Consider the following 18,410-nt stretch of genomic DNA (forward strand, 5'->3'; position numbering starts at 1 on the left):
ACACACACACACACACACACACACACACACATATATATATATATATATGGATGAGATCTGGTGCGAAGAGTCTCCTAAAGAAAACATGTTGCGGTGAGATATGAGCCGTTTGATCAAATCTAGATCAATTCAAATCAATGAAAATTTTAAAAAATGGTGCACCTTGAAAGGCAGCTAAGTGTAAAAATGACGCATTTTAAGTGTTACAAAGACGCACCTCAAGTGTTAGAATGACGCACCTTAAGTGTTAAAATGACGTACTTTAAGCGTCAAAATGGCGCAGTTAAAAATGGCACACCTTAAGTGTTACAAAGACACACATTAAGTGATAAAATTACGCACTTAAGTGTTAAAATAGCGCACCTTAAGTGTATAATTGAGACACCTTAAATGTTAAAATGACGCACTTCAAGTGTTAAAATAACACACGATAAACTTTGAAAATATGTACCTTAAGGTTTAGATTTACGTACCTTAAGTTTCAAAATAGCGCACCTTAAGTTCTTGAGTGTTAAAATGGTGCACTTAAGTGTTAAAATGACGCACCTTAAGTTATTAAAATATGCACCTTAAGCTTTCAACAATACGCAAAATTACCATAATGTCACCTATTTTTTAAAATAGTGTTCAACCTGGACAGTTAATTTTGGCAAAATCAAAGACTATCATTCACCCGCATGTTTCACCTAGACACCTCATCTGCATTTGATTTCTATATATATATATATATATATATATATATATATATATATATATATATATATATATATATATATATATATATATATATATATATACATACTAGTATTTGCCCCGTGCGATGCACGGATAAAAATTTATAAGTATTGCTGTAAGACACAATATAAATACACACAATCTAATACAAGAATACACACAAACTAGAATCTGTGCAAAGCGTGACTCCCTCGTTTGAATCCACGTCAATCCCTTCAATTCATTCCTACCCCATTTCCATCTACCATCCGTTTCCAAAATCACATCGTCATATATATATATATATATATATATATATATATATATATATATATATATATATATATATATATATATATATACACAGACACACAGATACATATATACACGCACACGGATCAAATGCTTACAGAGTCCTCAGGTAAAAAGTGAGGACTGATCTTAACCGTCCATCAAGATTAGTCAATGATTGAGGGTATTAGTAAAAAAACAAGTCAATTTTATAATTATTGAAAATTTTTAAGAGCGAGTATTTATTTTATAATTATTACAAACCTCAAAGTTTAGTAACAATATTATCTTAGCCTTTGATTTCTCGGTGTGCATGTGTCCAAGGTTTTTACATTGGAGATGTCACGTGAACCCTCCCATATGTGTGTGTGTAGAGGGCGAGTTAGTTCTATAAATATTGCAAACTTGAAAATTTATAATAATTATAAAATTGATTCCGTGTTTTTTTACTAAAATCCCCAATCATGATGAACATATGAAGTCAATCTTCATTTTTTAATGCAGGGGTTGTTCTCACTTGAACACACCCTTATTTATGTGTGTGTGTGTGTGCGCGCGCGCGGGGGGACAGAAACAATATAATAGGTGTCAATTTAGAATTACCAACATCTCTAAAGTATGAAAAACGTAGTGATAATTTTGTAAATATTATAAATTTTTAAGTACTAAATATGCACCACGCACAATTGTAAAAAAACATCAAACAAAATTATAGAGTAAATCCGATAATAGATATACTAAAAGTTCTCAACATCTATCTATAATTCTAAAATAGCATTTAATATGCTCCAATTCTAAGATGATTCTATGTTTTTTCTATATACACTTACATGTTTATGCACATAAATAGTTTTTTTTTTTTTTTTTGTCTCATTTTATGTGTCATAGATGTATTTAACAAGTTGATTAACTAAATTTTTACTAGTTTTAGCCATCAATAAATACTCAATTGTATTTATTAGTTGTCTTATTCTATATGATACATCCGTTGTTTTTAGTTAATTTTAGTCAAACTTCAAAGTTTCATAAAACAAAACACACGAGTGGCAAAAGGCTCCAAACCTTTAAAACTTATAATAATTATATCTAAACTTAAAACAAATACCGATTTTAGTTGTTTAATTATGTCCTTAATAATTATTATATATTCGATCTTTAATTATTTCTCCATCCATTTGAAAGTACATTATATTGTTTGATATAAATTCATCCAATTTAAAGGTTTTATTATAATCATTATGCGTAATCAAACATAACTACATATTTGGTAATTTTTTTAATATTACTAATTCTATTAGAATTTAGTATCTGTTCATAACTACTTTATCAACCAAATGAAGCACAAAGAGCCATTATCGTTTCCACTAAAACTCAAACTCACAACCTCCCTTAAGAGGGAGCAACTTGGTGCCATTAGACTAAAGGTCCTTGGCCACATATTTGGTATTAAATCACTGACAGGGTGTTTGGTTGGAGGGAATTTAAATTTCATTCCCACTTAATTCTCACCTAATTCCAAAGGCCACTAAATTCCTTAGTTTGGTTGGAAGTAATTGCAATTCCCATTTTTATGGAATTAAAATCCCATGCCCCCTTGAGATTTTAATTTCATGGATTTTAGGAAGAAAAAAGGATAATGATGAAACAAAATTACTCCTCTCATTTTTTAACCTAAAATTGATGCCTGACAACAACAATGGATATTTTGGACTTTATACTACTTATTCCCTTTCAATTCTCATATATACCGAATTGAAATTCCCAGTAATTTTATTCATGTAAACTAAACACTATAATTTAAATTTCTACTTTATTCCCAGTAATTCATCTCCCATAGAATTGCAATTCCTTTTTCACGTAATTCCTTCCTATCAACCAAACGCTACTTGAGTTTTAAATTTTTGAATATAAAAGCTTGACGTTTTTTTTACTTTTTTCCAAACAATAAGCCAATCGTAATATATACTCTTTTGTCTCATTTATTATTATTATTATTATTATTTTGGTGATAAGTGATTCAAAATCACTACTTAAGAGTGTGCACTAGATAAATTGCACTAGGAGGACTTTATTTGATTGACTAGACTGAGATGGTGTTGACAAAAATAATAAAAGTAAACTATACTACGAAGACATTGTGTGACGATCTCGACTAAGAAGGTATTAGTAAGAATCAAACTTATGATCGTCGTATAGACCTTTAATTTTTTTTATTTTTTTTTATTGAGAACTAAACTTCTCCTACTTAAATTCATTACATTTTAAATAGCTTTTAAAAAAAAAAATTAAAATTCATTTTGAATATAGTAAATTACTTAAATTCCCCTCGGTTGTAATGCTTTTATCACTTTGGTTATTGACTTCTAATTTCATTCAATAATATCACTGAATATCAAATTTGTTTGAGATACTATTTCATTCAAATCTTTTAGCTATTTTAAGCATTTAAATGACTAAAATATGTACAAATTTTAGCTATTTTATGACCTTGTGATCTAGTGACACGGAATGACTCTCCTGAATGAGAGATCATGAGTTTGAGCCTAATAATAAGAGATTGAGTCTCCTTGTATTTCAGTAGATTGAGAAAGAAACTATGGACATATACATTATAAAATAGAGTAAATAGCACAAAAAAAAAAAAAAAAATTATGAAACGAATTTGGAAATCAATCAGTATAATTGAAAGACCATATTAGTAATTTAGCATTTGGAATATTATATTGATATTGTCACATTGTTCACCTTTCCGGCCTTCTTTATATAAATTTGTAAGTTCATGCAAGAATCCTGACAGAATATACATTTCAACTCCAACAACTCTCTCTATCTCTCTAGCTATGTGATCTGAATCAGCTCTGTATATTCTTCTCTCTTCTTTTAGTTTCGCGGTGTTTTATCTGTTGTAGCCATGGAGGACGTGATTAGTTGCAGCAGCAGTAATGACTACAGGCCACCGCCGCCGTACGAGGCGGCGGGGCCGAGTCAGACTACTCGGCGGAGGAGAGGCAAGGTGGAGGTGTTCCATGAGGTGCTTAGGAGGCTCAGGGAGTCCTGTAACGAGGAGGCGAGTCAACCCGGTTTCGAGGACGAGTTGTGGACTCACTTCTCTAAGCTCCCTCTCAGGTACCTCTGCATTTTTTTTTTTTTTTTTTTTTTTGGGGTCTTTTACACAGGTGTCAAAACCCCAGCCCTAGCTCTTGTTTGGGTTTTTGGTTAGTTAATTAAATTGATTTTAGTGAATTATCTTCAAATTTCTCCATTGACTTGTGTGTTTTATGTGGGTGGGGGGTGGAGGGTGGAGGGTGGGGGAGTATATACATACATGTGTGTACTTATCTATGTGCTTTGTTTTTGAGGTTCTTGTTTTTTGGGTACCGGGTAAATCTCGCATTGTAATCTTAGCCACAATCGACGAAGAATAAGGAGGTAAACCAGCTTAGGTTGTCAATAGCTCAGTTTGAGCAAGAAGGTTAATAGGTTGTTCCTAGTTGAGCTTGGAATCTTTTGGAATCTTATGATTACCAGGTCAACAGCCCGATCAGTTTGGATGGGCTACCCAAAATTGGGGTTCTTTGTTTACATGATCAGTGGTATGTAAGAGGTATAGCTTGAATGATGATGGTATGGTGTATTTCTGGGGAAAAGAAGCTAAAAAGATTGCATCTTTAGGATAACTTACTTGCCAATTTCTTGAGATATGTCTAATTGATTAGATGTTTCCCACTTTTGGTGGAACTTTGATACAAGAATATGGTGGATTTTAATTTCCAGTTGGCAGGCATCATTGATAGTTATCTGATGAATTGTTGTTGTTAGGTATGCGTTGGATGTGAATACCGAGAGGGCACAAGACGTAATTATGCACAAGACGTTGTTGCATTTGGCACGAAATCGAAGAACCAGACCAGCGATCGAAGCTCGTCTCGTGCAGGTAGTATATGAAAACCGGTTCGTTGCTCCTTATTGGGGATTGGGATTAGTTTTAAGCTCCAAAAGTCAAATGATTTGGGGATAGCTATCCTCATTTCTTTCTAGTTTCTACCCGTCATTATAACGTTCATGTAGAGATTGTTGATAATCGTGTTAGTTTCAGCATAATTGGATGGTCACTTGATGGATTTATATGCTGACTCTCGAGAATTCCTCTCTGCTATTCAGATGCATCCCGTCTCTGATGCAAATTACGGGGACTCTGTTCATGGCTCCTCCTTAGCGGGAGGGGCTGCCCAAGGTATTGATGACAATGGCAGGTAGAGGCTTAAAGATTCCAAGAACTTTGTTCTCTTATTTTAAGTTAGTAGCGTATTATGGGAACATTACCAAACAGAACTTATAACTTATTAGTAGCTTAAAATAAACTATAAGCTCTACCAAACAGAGCCTTTATTTCCGTTGTTTTTAACCTTTGATTTTCAGCAGTCATCCTCCACTTGCCTTTGGTTTGACACTCAACTTAGGACTCGCCTTGGATGCCAATAAACCGTTTGTTGAAGATGGAAATAGTGCCGTGAGTGGACACTCCCGCTTATTTCGGTAATATTCTGAAAGGTTTGCTTCCGATTTAGATTACGTTTTTTTCAGTATGGTAATATATGCCACTCTGTAGACTGTCTTTGCGTGCAAGTCTCGAGTCTTCCCATCGCTATTAAACGACACGAGACCTATCCCCGCCTCGTCTTTCCCCCGCTGTTTTTTGTTTTTGCAGGAATATGCACGAGATTACGATTTCTACACTAGACAAGCCAAAGCTCCTTAGTCAGGTGGAGTTTTCTACATTCGTTTTTTTTTTTTTTTTCCGGGATTTTTGGTACGTTCTTAGTTAGTAAAGCTGATCTGATTTTCGTTTCAGTTGACTTCGTTACTTTCCAAGAATGGGTTGAACATTCAAGAAGCTCACGCCTTTTCGACGACAGATGGTTACTCCTTGGATGTCTTTGTTGTAGATGGCTGGGAGCATGAGGTACTTTTTTGCTAAATTTCAAATCGGGGAAGAAAATTTACTCGTTCGAATATAAGAAGAGAAATTGCGTTGCACATTTGCTGGCAGTTTTCCCGTATTGGTCTTCCAGATCGAAGCTCAAAATTTGCAAATTTTTCGTTATAAAGTCTTTCTTGTGTACAACTTGTAACGTTACCGAATACTTTTTAAGGCAATATTTTCTTTGCAAACCGCTAGGAAATTGATCAACTAAAAGATTCTATGGTGGCTGAAATTCAAGAGTTCGAGGTAAGCAACGGGGAGGCCTACCATTGATTTATTATCCTTTTCTCTCTCTCACTCGCTCTCGGGTCTTAAATTTTCGAGGATAATGCAGAACCAGTCTGTGTCGAGACGAGATCTTATATCTCGTGATGTGGAGTTGGACCGCCTTAAACCCCGCTCCGAGGTTGCCCCCGATGCAACTGATGTCTGGGAAATTGACCCCAAACTGCTGAAATTCGAAAGAAAGATTACATGCGGAGATGTGTCAGTCACGAATCTCTATCAAATCTGCAACTTTATGTTCTCGAAACGCCTTCCTAATTGACGATTTTATCGACAGGTATAAAGGCACGTTCCGCAGTCAGGACGTGGCTATCAAGGTCCTCCGGGCCGAGTTGTTAAATGAAGATACACAGAGAGATTTCGCACAAGAAATCTACATATTAAGGTCAATTGCGATTCCCGTGTTTCCATTCCGCTATTATATTGATAGCATTCATGATACTTTTACAAAAAATGGCTTCGTTTACTTCAATTTGTCTGATGTAGCCATGTACTGTTTATGCTTCAGAAAAGTTCGCCACAAAAACGTTGTCCAGTTTATTGGTGCATGTACGAGACCTCCGCTACTATGTATTGTCACAGGTATAAAACGTCTTTTATTGAGTTGTGTCTTTCTAGGAATTTTATTTAGTAAAGATGCATCCCGCAATTGCTAATTCCCTTCATGTTATATACCCAAAAAGATTGTTTCCTTAGCATTTTTAGTAAGAAAATCATGTCGGGTATGTTTCTTTTCTAAATTAGAACTGCAATCAAAATAATGGTAATGAAATTAATAAGAAATTTGCACTTTTCATGCAAAAAAGAATAACTTGTTAAAACAAACATCATTCCCCAAGGTGGACCGAACAGGCTAAAAAATTAAATCTAATCAATTAGTTAGTCTAACCCATGACCTTATAAACCCATATATCCTCTCTTATTTTATCAATGTGGGACTCTTAACAATAATTAAGTACTGTCAATATTAAAACCTTTGTTCTGTACTTTCATCTTTTCAGAATATATGTCTGGTGGAAGTGTGTACGATTTCCTGCATAAACAGAAGGTAGTTTTCAAGCTCCCGGCCATTCTGAAACTCGCGATTGATGTTTCAAAGGGGATGAGCTACTTGCACGGAAACAAGATAATTCACAGGGACCTCAAGGCTGCGAATCTCTTATTGGATGAAAATCTGGCAAGTGATGATTCCCGCTTGTTACGAATCCGTTTCTTGCTTTCTGAAGTTCGTATATTTTAATTTAGCGGGATGAGCAGGTTGTGAAGATAGCCGATTTTGGTATAGCTAGACTGCAAGTTGAATCCGGGGTTATGACCGCCGAAACGGGAACTTATCGCTGGATGGCCCCCGAGGTGCGACGAATTCTCTCTTTGTTTTGCTAATAAATGAACTTCGTATCCTAAAAGGAAAATATTGGGTTCTGCATACCATAACCATGCTTAATGTTCTTCTGTTCTCGTTTTTTTGAAGGTTATTGGCCATCGACCATATGACCATAAGGCCGATGTTTTCAGCTTTGGGATTTTAATGTGGGAGCTGCTAACTAGAAAGGTTCTGCTTTTTTTTTTTTTATAGTACTACTGACTCTGTTACAATGCAGTATCTGTTCATAACTACTTTCTCTAGCTGAGCTTATAATCTCGTTTTGGTTTTCGTTGATCTTTCAGATCCCATACGAGAATTTAACTCCCTTGCAAGCTGCACTTGGTGTGTCTCAAAAGGTATATTTTTGGTCATTTCTGTCTCCTAATCTCCTCTAGGATTGATTCTCGCTTAAAGGCGAGTTCTCGTTCCCTTTAGTTCCCCCGGGGAATGATTATGATTACCCTCGAATACTAGACGTCTTTATCTGGCATAACCAACAGGGTCTTCGGCCTAAAATCCCTGAGGGCACTCATCCAATGCTAGCGGACTTGCTCAAGAGATGTTGGGACCAAGATCCATTGTTGAGGCCCGAGTTTTGTGATATCACCGAAGACCTGCAGCGCATTTCCAACGTGGTATGAACGAATCTTCGATCCAACCTCTTTCTACTACCTATCGTTGCCTTCCCGAGGCATCTGATACCTTCTCGTTTTCTCCCACGAACAGGTTGCGGAGCAAGAGAGGAACGGCAAAAGAAGAAACCTCGAAGAACCACACAACAAGGTCCGAGGTAAATTGACAATGAAAGCAGGGTGAAAGCGCATTATTTTTTCGAACTGCAATAAGTTGATCAACAACAACAACCATACCGGTTACTATATTTTGCAACAAGTTTTATAGAGAAAAAGCGAAATAGTTTCGAGATAGCTAACAAAGGTATAGAGCCTTGAAGACAAGTTAGTGCCATAGCCAATAGTTTTCGAATGCCTTTCTTTAGGACAAATGCTGGCTTTGTATATATAGTCTTTGTATGTTATCTTATGCCTCCTTTTCAACAGACTATCCAGTGGTTTAAAGTAATGTTTGTACATATTTGATATTTCTTCTATGTAGTTCTTTTACATTTACCATGGTGTGGGGAATAAAATGGCATGTTTTTTGTTTTTTGTTTTTCCTCTCTTAATTACTGGTCTCGGGTTTGAGTCCCGGGAATGCAACTTCCCTTTAAACCCATGAGAGAATGAGTGCTCTGTTACCTTTTGAGGTCCTACTCAACAGAACACGGACATCATTAGTCTCGATTTAGCAATCGCCATTCACAAACTATATGGTGTTTTCAATCTTTTCTATTGGGTGCTGTAAAAGATTTTGACCTGACACTAATTAAAATGCTAACTCAAACATATTAGAGAATAGAGATAGTCCATAAATAATTACAATAGGTAAATTAATCTAAGTTGCTCGTTTGTCCATAATTAATTGACTCAAACTAAGCAGGTCAATAGATCGCTCTCGTTGAGAGTTAAACTGTATTTAAATCTCATCAACTTGTCCAGGCCATGAGGTAAATGGGTTTAACATTATTCGACAGTTATTAATTGTACATAATCCTTTCAACAAAACAAAAAATGTACATAATCATTTTATGCATGAGTCCAATATTGGGTTAATGATTCAATATTATTTATACCAAAATTATATAGAAGAGAATTTTGAGAATGTAAAAAATGGAAATGATTTCAAATATTATGAGTTGTACTCTATGTTTAATGTTGTATTCATATGACATTTCTATCCTTGCCTACAAAATATGAAATTCTCTCACTCTTGGATCCGCATACTTCGGCGTGACAAAATAGTAAATAGATAAATTATGGTGACTTAATAGTCATTAGATGAGAGGACCAGTGTCTGGTGTTCACAAAGAGTTCACCACAAAACTCCACACTACAGCAACTTTTCAATCGTTATATCGTGCACTAGGGCGCACAATGCATTGTGCGCCCCGCCCTCCCAAAACGACGTCGTTTTGTTAAGTTGTGTTGGGAGTTGACGCGACGGAGTGTATACGTATTCTGTTATACAATTATGTACATTCAAAACAGGGGATTTTTTTAAGAGTTAAGAGTTTGTGTATTATGTATTATGTTAGATTATGTGTATTATCCTTTCAAAAGATTGTATGTGTATTCTGTTAACAATTATGTACATTCTATTATACAATTATATACATTTTATTATACAATTATGTACATTCGAAAAGTGAATTTTTTTTTTAAGAGTTAAAAGCAGACACAAGAAACAAAATTTTAAAAAAAAAAAAGAAAAAGAAAATGAAAGGTACAAAACGACGTCGTTTAGGGTTAAAATGCACAATGTATTGTGTGCCCTGGTGCACGATATAATTTGCCGCAACTTTTGTACCCCTTGATCACTTCTTCTCCATTTTTATTTATTTATTTATTTATTTATTTATTTATTTTTGACAACAAAAAGGAGAACGACTTTATTGGTTCAAAACTGGAAGAAGAATAATACAATAAGGGGAACTTGATCACTTCTAATTAATTGCTTTAGAGGTACCATTAAGATAATAAAATTAATTAATCAATTAATGCAAAGTCCTACCCTCTAATTTATAAACTTTTAGTAATTAAGTGCATACCACTACCAGGACTATATGGTCCAATGGTATTCGGGTTGGACTTCCATTTGGAAGATTATGAGTTCGAGCCTCAGTGGAGGCGTTATTGGTTCTCTGTGTTTCAGTAGGTTGAGAAAGTATATGAACAGATACTACAATGTAATAGAACCAGTAGCATTCAAAAAAAAAAAAAAAAAGTGCATACCACTAAATTCTTTTTATTGGTACGAGTACGGATTGATAAATAAATACACTCAATTAATGATAGTACTATAACAAATAATTACAATTACATCTAACCAAGAATTCATTGGTCATGGGGTGGTAACATAAATTTCGGTATAGAGAGTGTATTTGGTAAATAGCTTATTAGCTAGTTTTTTATTGAATTGACCAACTTTAACAAAAAAAACACCACACTTTGTGGTTAGTGAATTGTTACTTGTGCCTTAAACAAGTCAAATTTATAAAAATTTGTAATTTATGCCTTTTTGTTATAAATCAATTTTAAATGTTATCTTTTAATTCTAAATGATATAAATGTTGTCCCTAAATTGTCTGAACGTGTGTGTATATATTATCTATCTTCGTTATAAATGTTGCTCTTAAATTTTAAATTGTTTGAATGTGGATGTGCAATATATACACACTTTCAAGCATTTCAAGAGTAATATTTATATCACTTAAAATTGAGAGGTGACATTCATAAATAACCTATGAGAGAAAGTCATAAATTACAATTTTCTCTCAAATTTATCATCATATCAGATGATTTTCTCCCTAACAATTTTAATGTTTCCAACAAAAGTTATGTTTGTTTGCTCTTGACTTATGAAATTAATGAACCATATAACTCATACATTGACTAAGACCCATTTTTGATAACATAGTTAGTTTATCAATCAATTTTGGTTTATTTGACTACTACTAGTTGTTGGACTTAATTAAATAATCAACATGAATGTTTGATTAATTAGTTTTTTGTAATAGTTTATTATTTCAAAATATTAAAATTCAAAAAACTGCTCAAAGCAGCTTTCTCGACCAGTTTTTGAGAAAGTCATTTTGCATGTAATTAGCTATCAGCTAATTTACCAAATATTTGTCTAGAATAAACTAATGCTATCAACCACTAACCCAATCAATTATCAACTATTTATACTCACACGGGCTTAGCTCAACAGTGTAGTGGGCAGTATTGGAGAGAAGAGACCAAGGTTCAAACCTCGGTGGTGACAGTGTGGGAATTATCAAACTCGGAATTATCAAACTCTAACAGAGAAATAATTATTATTACTTCAATATGTATAAAGAGATAGTACATTATAATAGAGTTAGTAGTACTAAAAAAAAATACTTCTTTTTGTAATAGACATGATTTTTTTTAAAGTTTTTTTGAAAATAGACTTGATTCCTTTGTAGTAATAATATTTCGTTTGTTTTTGTCAAAAAAAAAAAAAAAAAGAAGCTAAAAATGGAATTTATTCTTTATTTTATACTCCGTATCAAACAACTTTCTAGAATTGAGGAAATAGGTAAACCCCAAAATCTATTGATGCAGTTGTTCTAATAAGCTAATTCCGATTTCCGAGTATAACCTATTCCCGCTAAACCCCAAACCCAACTCCTCTACCTTTCTACAAACCCTCGACACATAGCGTTAGAGCCCCCTTCTGTTTTCTCCTTCTCCGGGAGCCTCACAAACGGACGCGTCAGCTCCTCCGACGAACACTTGTGCTCCGCCGCCGGGGAGTTTGAATTCGACAGCTACTCAAAAGAAGAATAACGACGATGCTATTCATCAATACAGGTACAAGTATGTTTTCCATGTCACTTCACTTTTGTCTCAATGGTTGCTCCACCAGCACACTCAATTAGATTACTTAGGTCATTTTCTGTTCTGAATTGTATTTTCTGTAGTTCAAATTTCATTCTACTGCTTCAAATAATGCTTTGCCGGCCTCTCAGGAGTCAGGACCATGTTTGTTTGAGGTTCCGTGCTTTCGTATCTGTTTGTATTCCATGTTTTTCTCTTGAGTTCCCAGTTTTCACTACTGCGGCGCTCTGTTAGTTTGTTTCGTAGAATTTTCTGTACCAGTACTGCACTGCTGCAATGCTTTCAGAATCATCGTTAATCACTTAAGTTCTCATACGATCATGTCATGTTATCCGTTTCCTTTGCTTGCATTTGAGTTTTTGTGTGTAATTGGCCAATTTGGTTATATATGGATGCTAGCAAATGGTCAGTTAAACTGAGAACTACACTTCACTAACTGTACTGACTGAAAATTCTAGTTATTGGTTATTCTGGTTAGAATTTTTTTTTTTTTTTTTTGGTTATTTGGATTGGTATTTTAGTTATAAATATATGAACACTGGACCTAGTAAATAATCAGGCATATATTCAACCCAAGGTTAAGAACAAATGTACAATTCTACTCATGTATATGAGTATATCCATTATTATCCAAGTAGCCCAAGCCAGCAAGCGCATTCAGCCATTTGTTAAAGATTACTGTAAAATAGTTCACTGAAACCCTAGACATTTATGAAGGCTTGAAGACATGAAGGCAGAAGCCACCCTGCACCCCACACCCCTTCCCGTGCGTCTGAACTGACACTCTGAAGTTCAAAATCCAAACAGCAGGAATCATCAAATCCAGGTGAGCTATTAGTTTATTATGTATGGAATCATGGGTTTTAATCTAACTTCAGAATGCCCCCCTGCCCAAATAATATTCTTCCATTGGTAACAGATATCATATATGATTTATGTAGTTTTTCCATGACTTCATTTTTGTTCTGTTGTTTGTGCATTATCTTTTTTTTTTTTTGCCCCCCCAACCCCCTCCATTTTCTCACCGTTCCTTGTTGTATTTCCCAATTACAGATGGCTAGATGGGATGAGATTTTGTCCCTCCCTGTACAGAACCCTCCAACACTGGAATTCTCTTCCTCTGACATTGTGTGGTCTAAGGTAGAAGGTTGGCGTGATAACATAGACAGAGTTGCTCTAATTCCATATGCCAGAGTAGATGACTTTGTTCGGGGTGAATCTGCTAATAAAGAATGTCCAACCAAATTCCATGTTGAAGCTAGGAGAAGGAGGACTGCACAAACATCTTACAAGCCTAAAGTTGATGGGATCCTTGAGTACATACTGTAAGGTTTAGCTTTTGTACTTCTGTTTTGATTAATTATTATTGTCTGCTTCATGTAAGTCATATTGAACTGCTTTCATTTAATCTTAGGTACTGGTGCTCCTTTGGACCGGATGACCATAGGAAAGGAGGTGTTGTTCGACCAAGCAGAACCACATATGTCCCTAAGAAAAAATCTGCTGGCCGTCCAAATACAAAGAGAGGGTGCACATGCCACTTTATTGTTAAGCGTTTGATTGCTGAGCCATCAGTAGCACTTATCATATATAACCAAGATAAACATGTGGATAAGAAAGGGTTGCCATGCCATGGTCCACAGGACAAGAAAGCTGCTGGAACGCGTGCTATGTATGCTCCATATATTTCAGAGGATCTCCGCCTCCGTGTATTATCTCTACTTTATGTTGGAGTCTCTGTGGAAACCATCATGCAGAGACATAATGAATCAGTGGAGAGACAGGGAGGTCCATGCAACCGAGATGACCTTCTAACTCACAGGTATGTTAGGAGACAAGAGAGGAGCATACGGAGATCTACCTATGAACTAGATGCAGATGATGCGATAAGCATTAGCCTGTGGGTTGAAAGCCACCAGAATCACATCTTCTTTTACAAGGATTTCTCCGATTCTGACCCTTTTGTGCTTGGCATTCAAACAGAATGGCAGTTGCAACAAATGATTCGGTTTGGGAACCGTGGCCTTCTGGCATCTGATGCAAGATTTGGAACAAATAAACTAAAGGTCTGCTTTCTCTTGGCACATAGTTTCCAACCTTAGAAGAAATTTAAAATTTTGAAAGCTTCTTAGAAGAAATTAAAAATTTTGAAAGCTTACTCTCCCTTTTATGCAAATTCGTCCAGTATCCAATTCACAGTCTTGTTGTATTCAACTCAGACAACAAGGCTATCCCAGTAGCATGGATAATTGCACCTAGATTTGCAAGTGAAGACACAGTTAGATGGATGAGAGCTCTCTATAATAGAGTTCACACCAAAGATCCTACATGGAAGTTGGCCGGATTCATTGTGGATGATCCTTTAACTGATATCCCCGCTATAAGGTTTTCTTCTGAGTTCCTAATATTTAATTAATCTGATTTTTAAAATATTTAAAGTTGCTTTACTCACTAGATTTGGCTCCGCATTTAATTGTTAAATATGATTTGCAATAGATATGGTGGATGCTAATCTGTATTGCAGCGCACAAAATTAGAGTTTGCATCACATCCCTTCTTACTAGTTTTCTTGAATAGATGCAGATGATATTATGAAAGGCACACATGAGACCTAATCTGTTGAATCTTGTTTGCACCAATAGTAGCAACAAATAAGAAATGTTAAATGGATTTGGGCTGCATGAACTTGGGAAAAACAGGCTGATCTACATTTATAAGCATGACAAAGTATCAAATTATCTTGTCTTGCTAGCCCCTAGCCCTTGTGGGTGATAACTTGTCTTCATGATGCTACCTGTCTTAAAATTTTACCATTAAAGTCAAACTATCAAATCCATTGTTTGACTTTACCATATTGATGTGTCTTGTCATTGGATTTTAGTTATTTTGTATGCTTAATATGTTATCTTTTATTTGGTAATCTCACTCAGGGAAGTGTTCCAGTGCTCTGTGCTAATAAGCTTTTGGCGGGTACGTCATGCATGGCACAAAAATTTGATGAAGAGATGCTCAGAAATGGAGGTGCGTGTCACAATAGCCAAAAGGCTTGGTGAGATGATACATAGCATTTGCAAAGGGTGTGAACCTGCAAATACGTTTGAAGCTTTCATGGAAGATTTCGTGGATGCTGTTGAGTTTGTGGACTACTTCAAGGCAACTTGGTATCCAAGACTAGGTTATGCATATTACTCTAGAGTCTAGACTACAGTTTAGTCTATATCAATTATTTGCATTTATCATATTATCTGTTTTGAAGATTCTCTGGTTGTTTATATGCCTTGTGATGAAAGAAAATCTTGAAAAAATATTTTCCTTTTTTTTTTTAAAAGATGTTTTGAGGGATTCATATGGTGACTTACTAATTACTATGAGAAAATTTTCCGTATTATTCCATGGATGTACATTCTCGTCTACATTCTTCTCCTGTGGAGTAAGCATGGTAACCTCAACTCTGATTGTGCATGAGAAAACTGAACTTGTGTGACTCATAAAAAATCATTGAACCTCATATTCTCATTAAATCAGTTAATTCTTTTTTTAAAATTACTTCTGACAAATCTTCATTGGCCAGGGCTTTGGAGTAATGCACTGAGAGCCCTTCCACTTGCCAGCCAGGAGACTTGTGCAGCGTTGGAGTTTTACCATAACCAATTGAAGCTCAGACTGTTGAATGAGAGGGACTTGAGTGTATATGAACGTGCCGATTGGCTTGTAGACAAGCTAGGTACTACAGTGCATTCTTATTTCTGGCTTGATGAGTATTCTGGGAAGGATGATTTTGCTCGATATTGGAAAGATGAATGGATTAGTGGGTTGACAGCTTGGCGAAAATCGTTGCAGATTCCAGATGGTGATGTTACTATTGATGGTGAATCCGCAAAAGTTGTTGATCAGGGAGATAAAAATATGGTCCATGTTATATGGAACCCAAGTTCAGAATTTGCACTTTGTGATTGTAATTCTGCGAATATGGGCAACTTATGTGAGCATGTTTTTAAAAGTATTAAATATCTTCGTGACAGAGGGTCTGCTACATCATCCGTTAGTATGTTTCAGTATAGGCAGGCTTTGATTAAAATGCTGCACTGCCCACCTTATGACTCTTTGATTCGTGATCACGCACTTTCTGTAGCTGTATGGGTGCAGAAGCAGTTGAATTCACAAATTGGTCAAGAAAGTGTTCAAGTTGTAGGACCAACTACTACATATGGCGGCCAATGTGGAGATACAGTAAATGGAAGCAAAGGTAATAGTACGTCATCCTGTAATGGGAGTGGCTCTAATAAGCTTCACCATTCAGGTTTTACCAAAAATCAGTTGTGTCATTCTGTTGATCACATAGTTGCTAGAAATGGCATTTGTACCAACAGCAGTCATAATATTGCTGTTGAGATTCCTTGTCTTGAAATAGGGGCCAGCCCATATTCCATGTGCCGATCAGAGCCTCAGTTGTTTTCTATTGATGAGGTTACATCAACTGATATGCTTGCAGAAAATGGGAGGGTTTTGATTGATACTGGGCCAGATATAACAGAAAATCTCCCTTGTACTGATATGTCATTCTCCAATCTAAATGATTTTGATAATGTCTTGAACAAAAATGATTCTACAGCAAAGATGGATGCAGAGTCACAATCTCTTCATATTGTGTTGTCAACTGCCGAGTCTCTAAATCAAAACTCAGGGAGCCAGCAGAATGGTGTGTGTGGCAACAGGAAAGACACATGGGTAGGACCTTGCATAGTAAGTGTTGGAGGCAAGACTGATAAGGATTCTTCAGAAACATCTGAGCCTGTAGATTCTTGTCTTGTTAATGTGGGTGAATCCTCTAATTTTATTGAAGAGGGTGTAAGAGAAGGCCCAGAAAATCAAAGTGCAGGCAAGAACAACAGCTTCATATCCATGGATGACATGAATGTTGATCCCATGCCTATTAACGCATCTGAACCAGTAGGTGAATCAGTCGAACCCGAGGTGGTGGATGGAGCTGAAAGAAATGGAAATTCAGATTCAACAATTGAGAAGGCAAATGAATCACACTCCACAAACGAGGCCACCGTAGAAATCCAAAATAATGTCCATCAGAAATCTTCTGTTCCTGGAGAAGTATTGATAGCCAGTGCAATTGATCCAAGTCCACAATTTGCAAGCAAGTCCTCAGTGGAGCCAGTAAGTAATACTGAACACAAGCCCTCAAGGGAGATTGTAACCTATAAACGTAGAAAGTTACTAAAATGTGGCAATCACGATTCTAAAGATAATTACTGTTGCAATGATAAGAACACATGAAATTGCAATTGGTGACTAAGGTCCCATAGTACTGGCAGCGCTGCTTGTCCTCAACTCTACTGTGGAAGGGATCCAGGGATTGCAGAAGTGGTGAGTCATCATTGTCATTGCCATTGCCATTGCCATTGCCATTATCGGGTCTTCATTTTTCATTCTTCCAATTATAGTGTGTATATATCAGTAGCTAGATGTCATTGACATTGTTACTCTCTCTTGATAACTTATGTAATTTTTATTTATTTTTTCTTAATCCCTGGATTCGTGAAACCTCTTCTTATTCCATGGTACTTGTGTAAATGAGGATGCCGGCTGTTGACCATCAAATAAGGTTTTTATTATTTTGATAAAAAGAAGAAAAAAAGAAACAATGACTGGTTTTGGAGTTATACTCTTGGTCTAATGAAGAAGAAAAATGACTCAAGAGCATCCCGAGGGCGGAGTGATGCAGAATTGTCAAGGCGAATGGATAGGTGGTTTTCAATTTAGGCTTCAGAAATATGACTTCTTCATTTTTAAAAAAATATTTTCCTTTTGGTGTTTGGATGCACAATAGAAAATTATCTTTTGTGTGTTTGGTTCATTTTTCTGAAAATGTAAAGAATTGTATACTCCAACATTTTAATTGTTTAATACTTTTGATAAAATTTTTCTGTAAATAACACTCATTAAGCCTAATAGATAATTTTGATGTGTATATATATATATATATATATATATACACACACACACACACTATATACTATACATTCAGTATCTATCTATAGACTGTGAGAGCAGTAGAGGAGGAAGAGGCGAGGGCTGAGGCGTGAGGCAAGCGGATTGAAAATCTATAATTATTTTTCTTTGATTAAGACATCATTTTTCATTGACCTCATTTTCCTCCCTCTTGCTAGGCATTGGAAACCCATAAAATGATTTCTGGTTTCCAAACACACCCTTGAGGTTGCTTTGAGTTTAGTCAATAAGTTGTGGGCTGTGGTCAAAATAGAGATTTCACAAA

General features: G+C 35.6%; 2 protein-coding genes across 5 annotated transcripts; both read left to right on the forward strand.

The window, feature by feature from the left end:
* The first annotated feature begins 3,822 nt into the window (after positions 1 to 3,822).
* On the forward strand, positions 3,823 to 8,767 carry LOC109184509 (serine/threonine-protein kinase STY46-like). 2 transcript variants are annotated; one of them, XM_019334517.1, is made up of 16 exons: positions 3,823 to 4,131; positions 4,825 to 4,939; positions 5,167 to 5,258; positions 5,425 to 5,541; positions 5,714 to 5,768; positions 5,858 to 5,968; positions 6,185 to 6,235; positions 6,324 to 6,475; positions 6,552 to 6,659; positions 6,783 to 6,856; positions 7,276 to 7,451; positions 7,532 to 7,627; positions 7,746 to 7,826; positions 7,943 to 7,996; positions 8,141 to 8,275; positions 8,367 to 8,767. In XM_019334517.1, exons 1-16 carry the CDS (start codon positions 3,917 to 3,919, stop codon positions 8,454 to 8,456), a joined length of 1,722 nt encoding a protein of 573 aa, XP_019190062.1. In that variant the 5' UTR covers positions 3,823 to 3,916; the 3' UTR covers positions 8,457 to 8,767. The 2 variants fall into 2 exon arrangements, with proteins under 2 accessions (XP_019190062.1, XP_019190063.1); XM_019334518.1 differs by lacking the exon at positions 3,823 to 4,131 and having other exon boundaries at positions 4,840 to 4,939; positions 5,102 to 5,258; positions 8,367 to 8,735.
* Positions 8,768 to 11,818: 3,051 nt separating this feature from the next.
* Positions 11,819 to 17,734, forward strand: LOC109184506. 3 transcript variants are annotated; one of them, XM_019334510.1, is made up of 8 exons: positions 11,819 to 12,094; positions 12,839 to 12,947; positions 13,175 to 13,446; positions 13,536 to 14,187; positions 14,307 to 14,506; positions 15,052 to 15,296; positions 15,693 to 16,803; positions 16,867 to 17,734. In XM_019334510.1, the coding sequence occupies exons 3-8, from the start codon at positions 13,175 to 13,177 to the stop codon at positions 17,408 to 17,410; spliced, it is 3,024 nt and encodes a 1,007-aa protein (XP_019190055.1). In that variant the 5' UTR covers positions 11,819 to 12,094; positions 12,839 to 12,947; the 3' UTR covers positions 17,411 to 17,734. The 3 variants fall into 3 exon arrangements, with proteins under 3 accessions (XP_019190055.1, XP_019190053.1, XP_019190054.1); XM_019334508.1 differs by having other exon boundaries at positions 15,693 to 17,734; XM_019334509.1 differs by lacking the exon at positions 12,839 to 12,947 and having other exon boundaries at positions 15,693 to 17,734.
* Positions 17,735 to 18,410: the final 676 nt, after the last annotated feature.

This window comes from Ipomoea nil, unplaced genomic scaffold (genome assembly GCF_001879475.1).
Source record: "Ipomoea nil cultivar Tokyo-kokei standard unplaced genomic scaffold, Asagao_1.1 scaffold1262, whole genome shotgun sequence".
In the NCBI taxonomy this organism is placed as follows: domain Eukaryota; kingdom Viridiplantae; phylum Streptophyta; class Magnoliopsida; order Solanales; family Convolvulaceae; genus Ipomoea; species Ipomoea nil.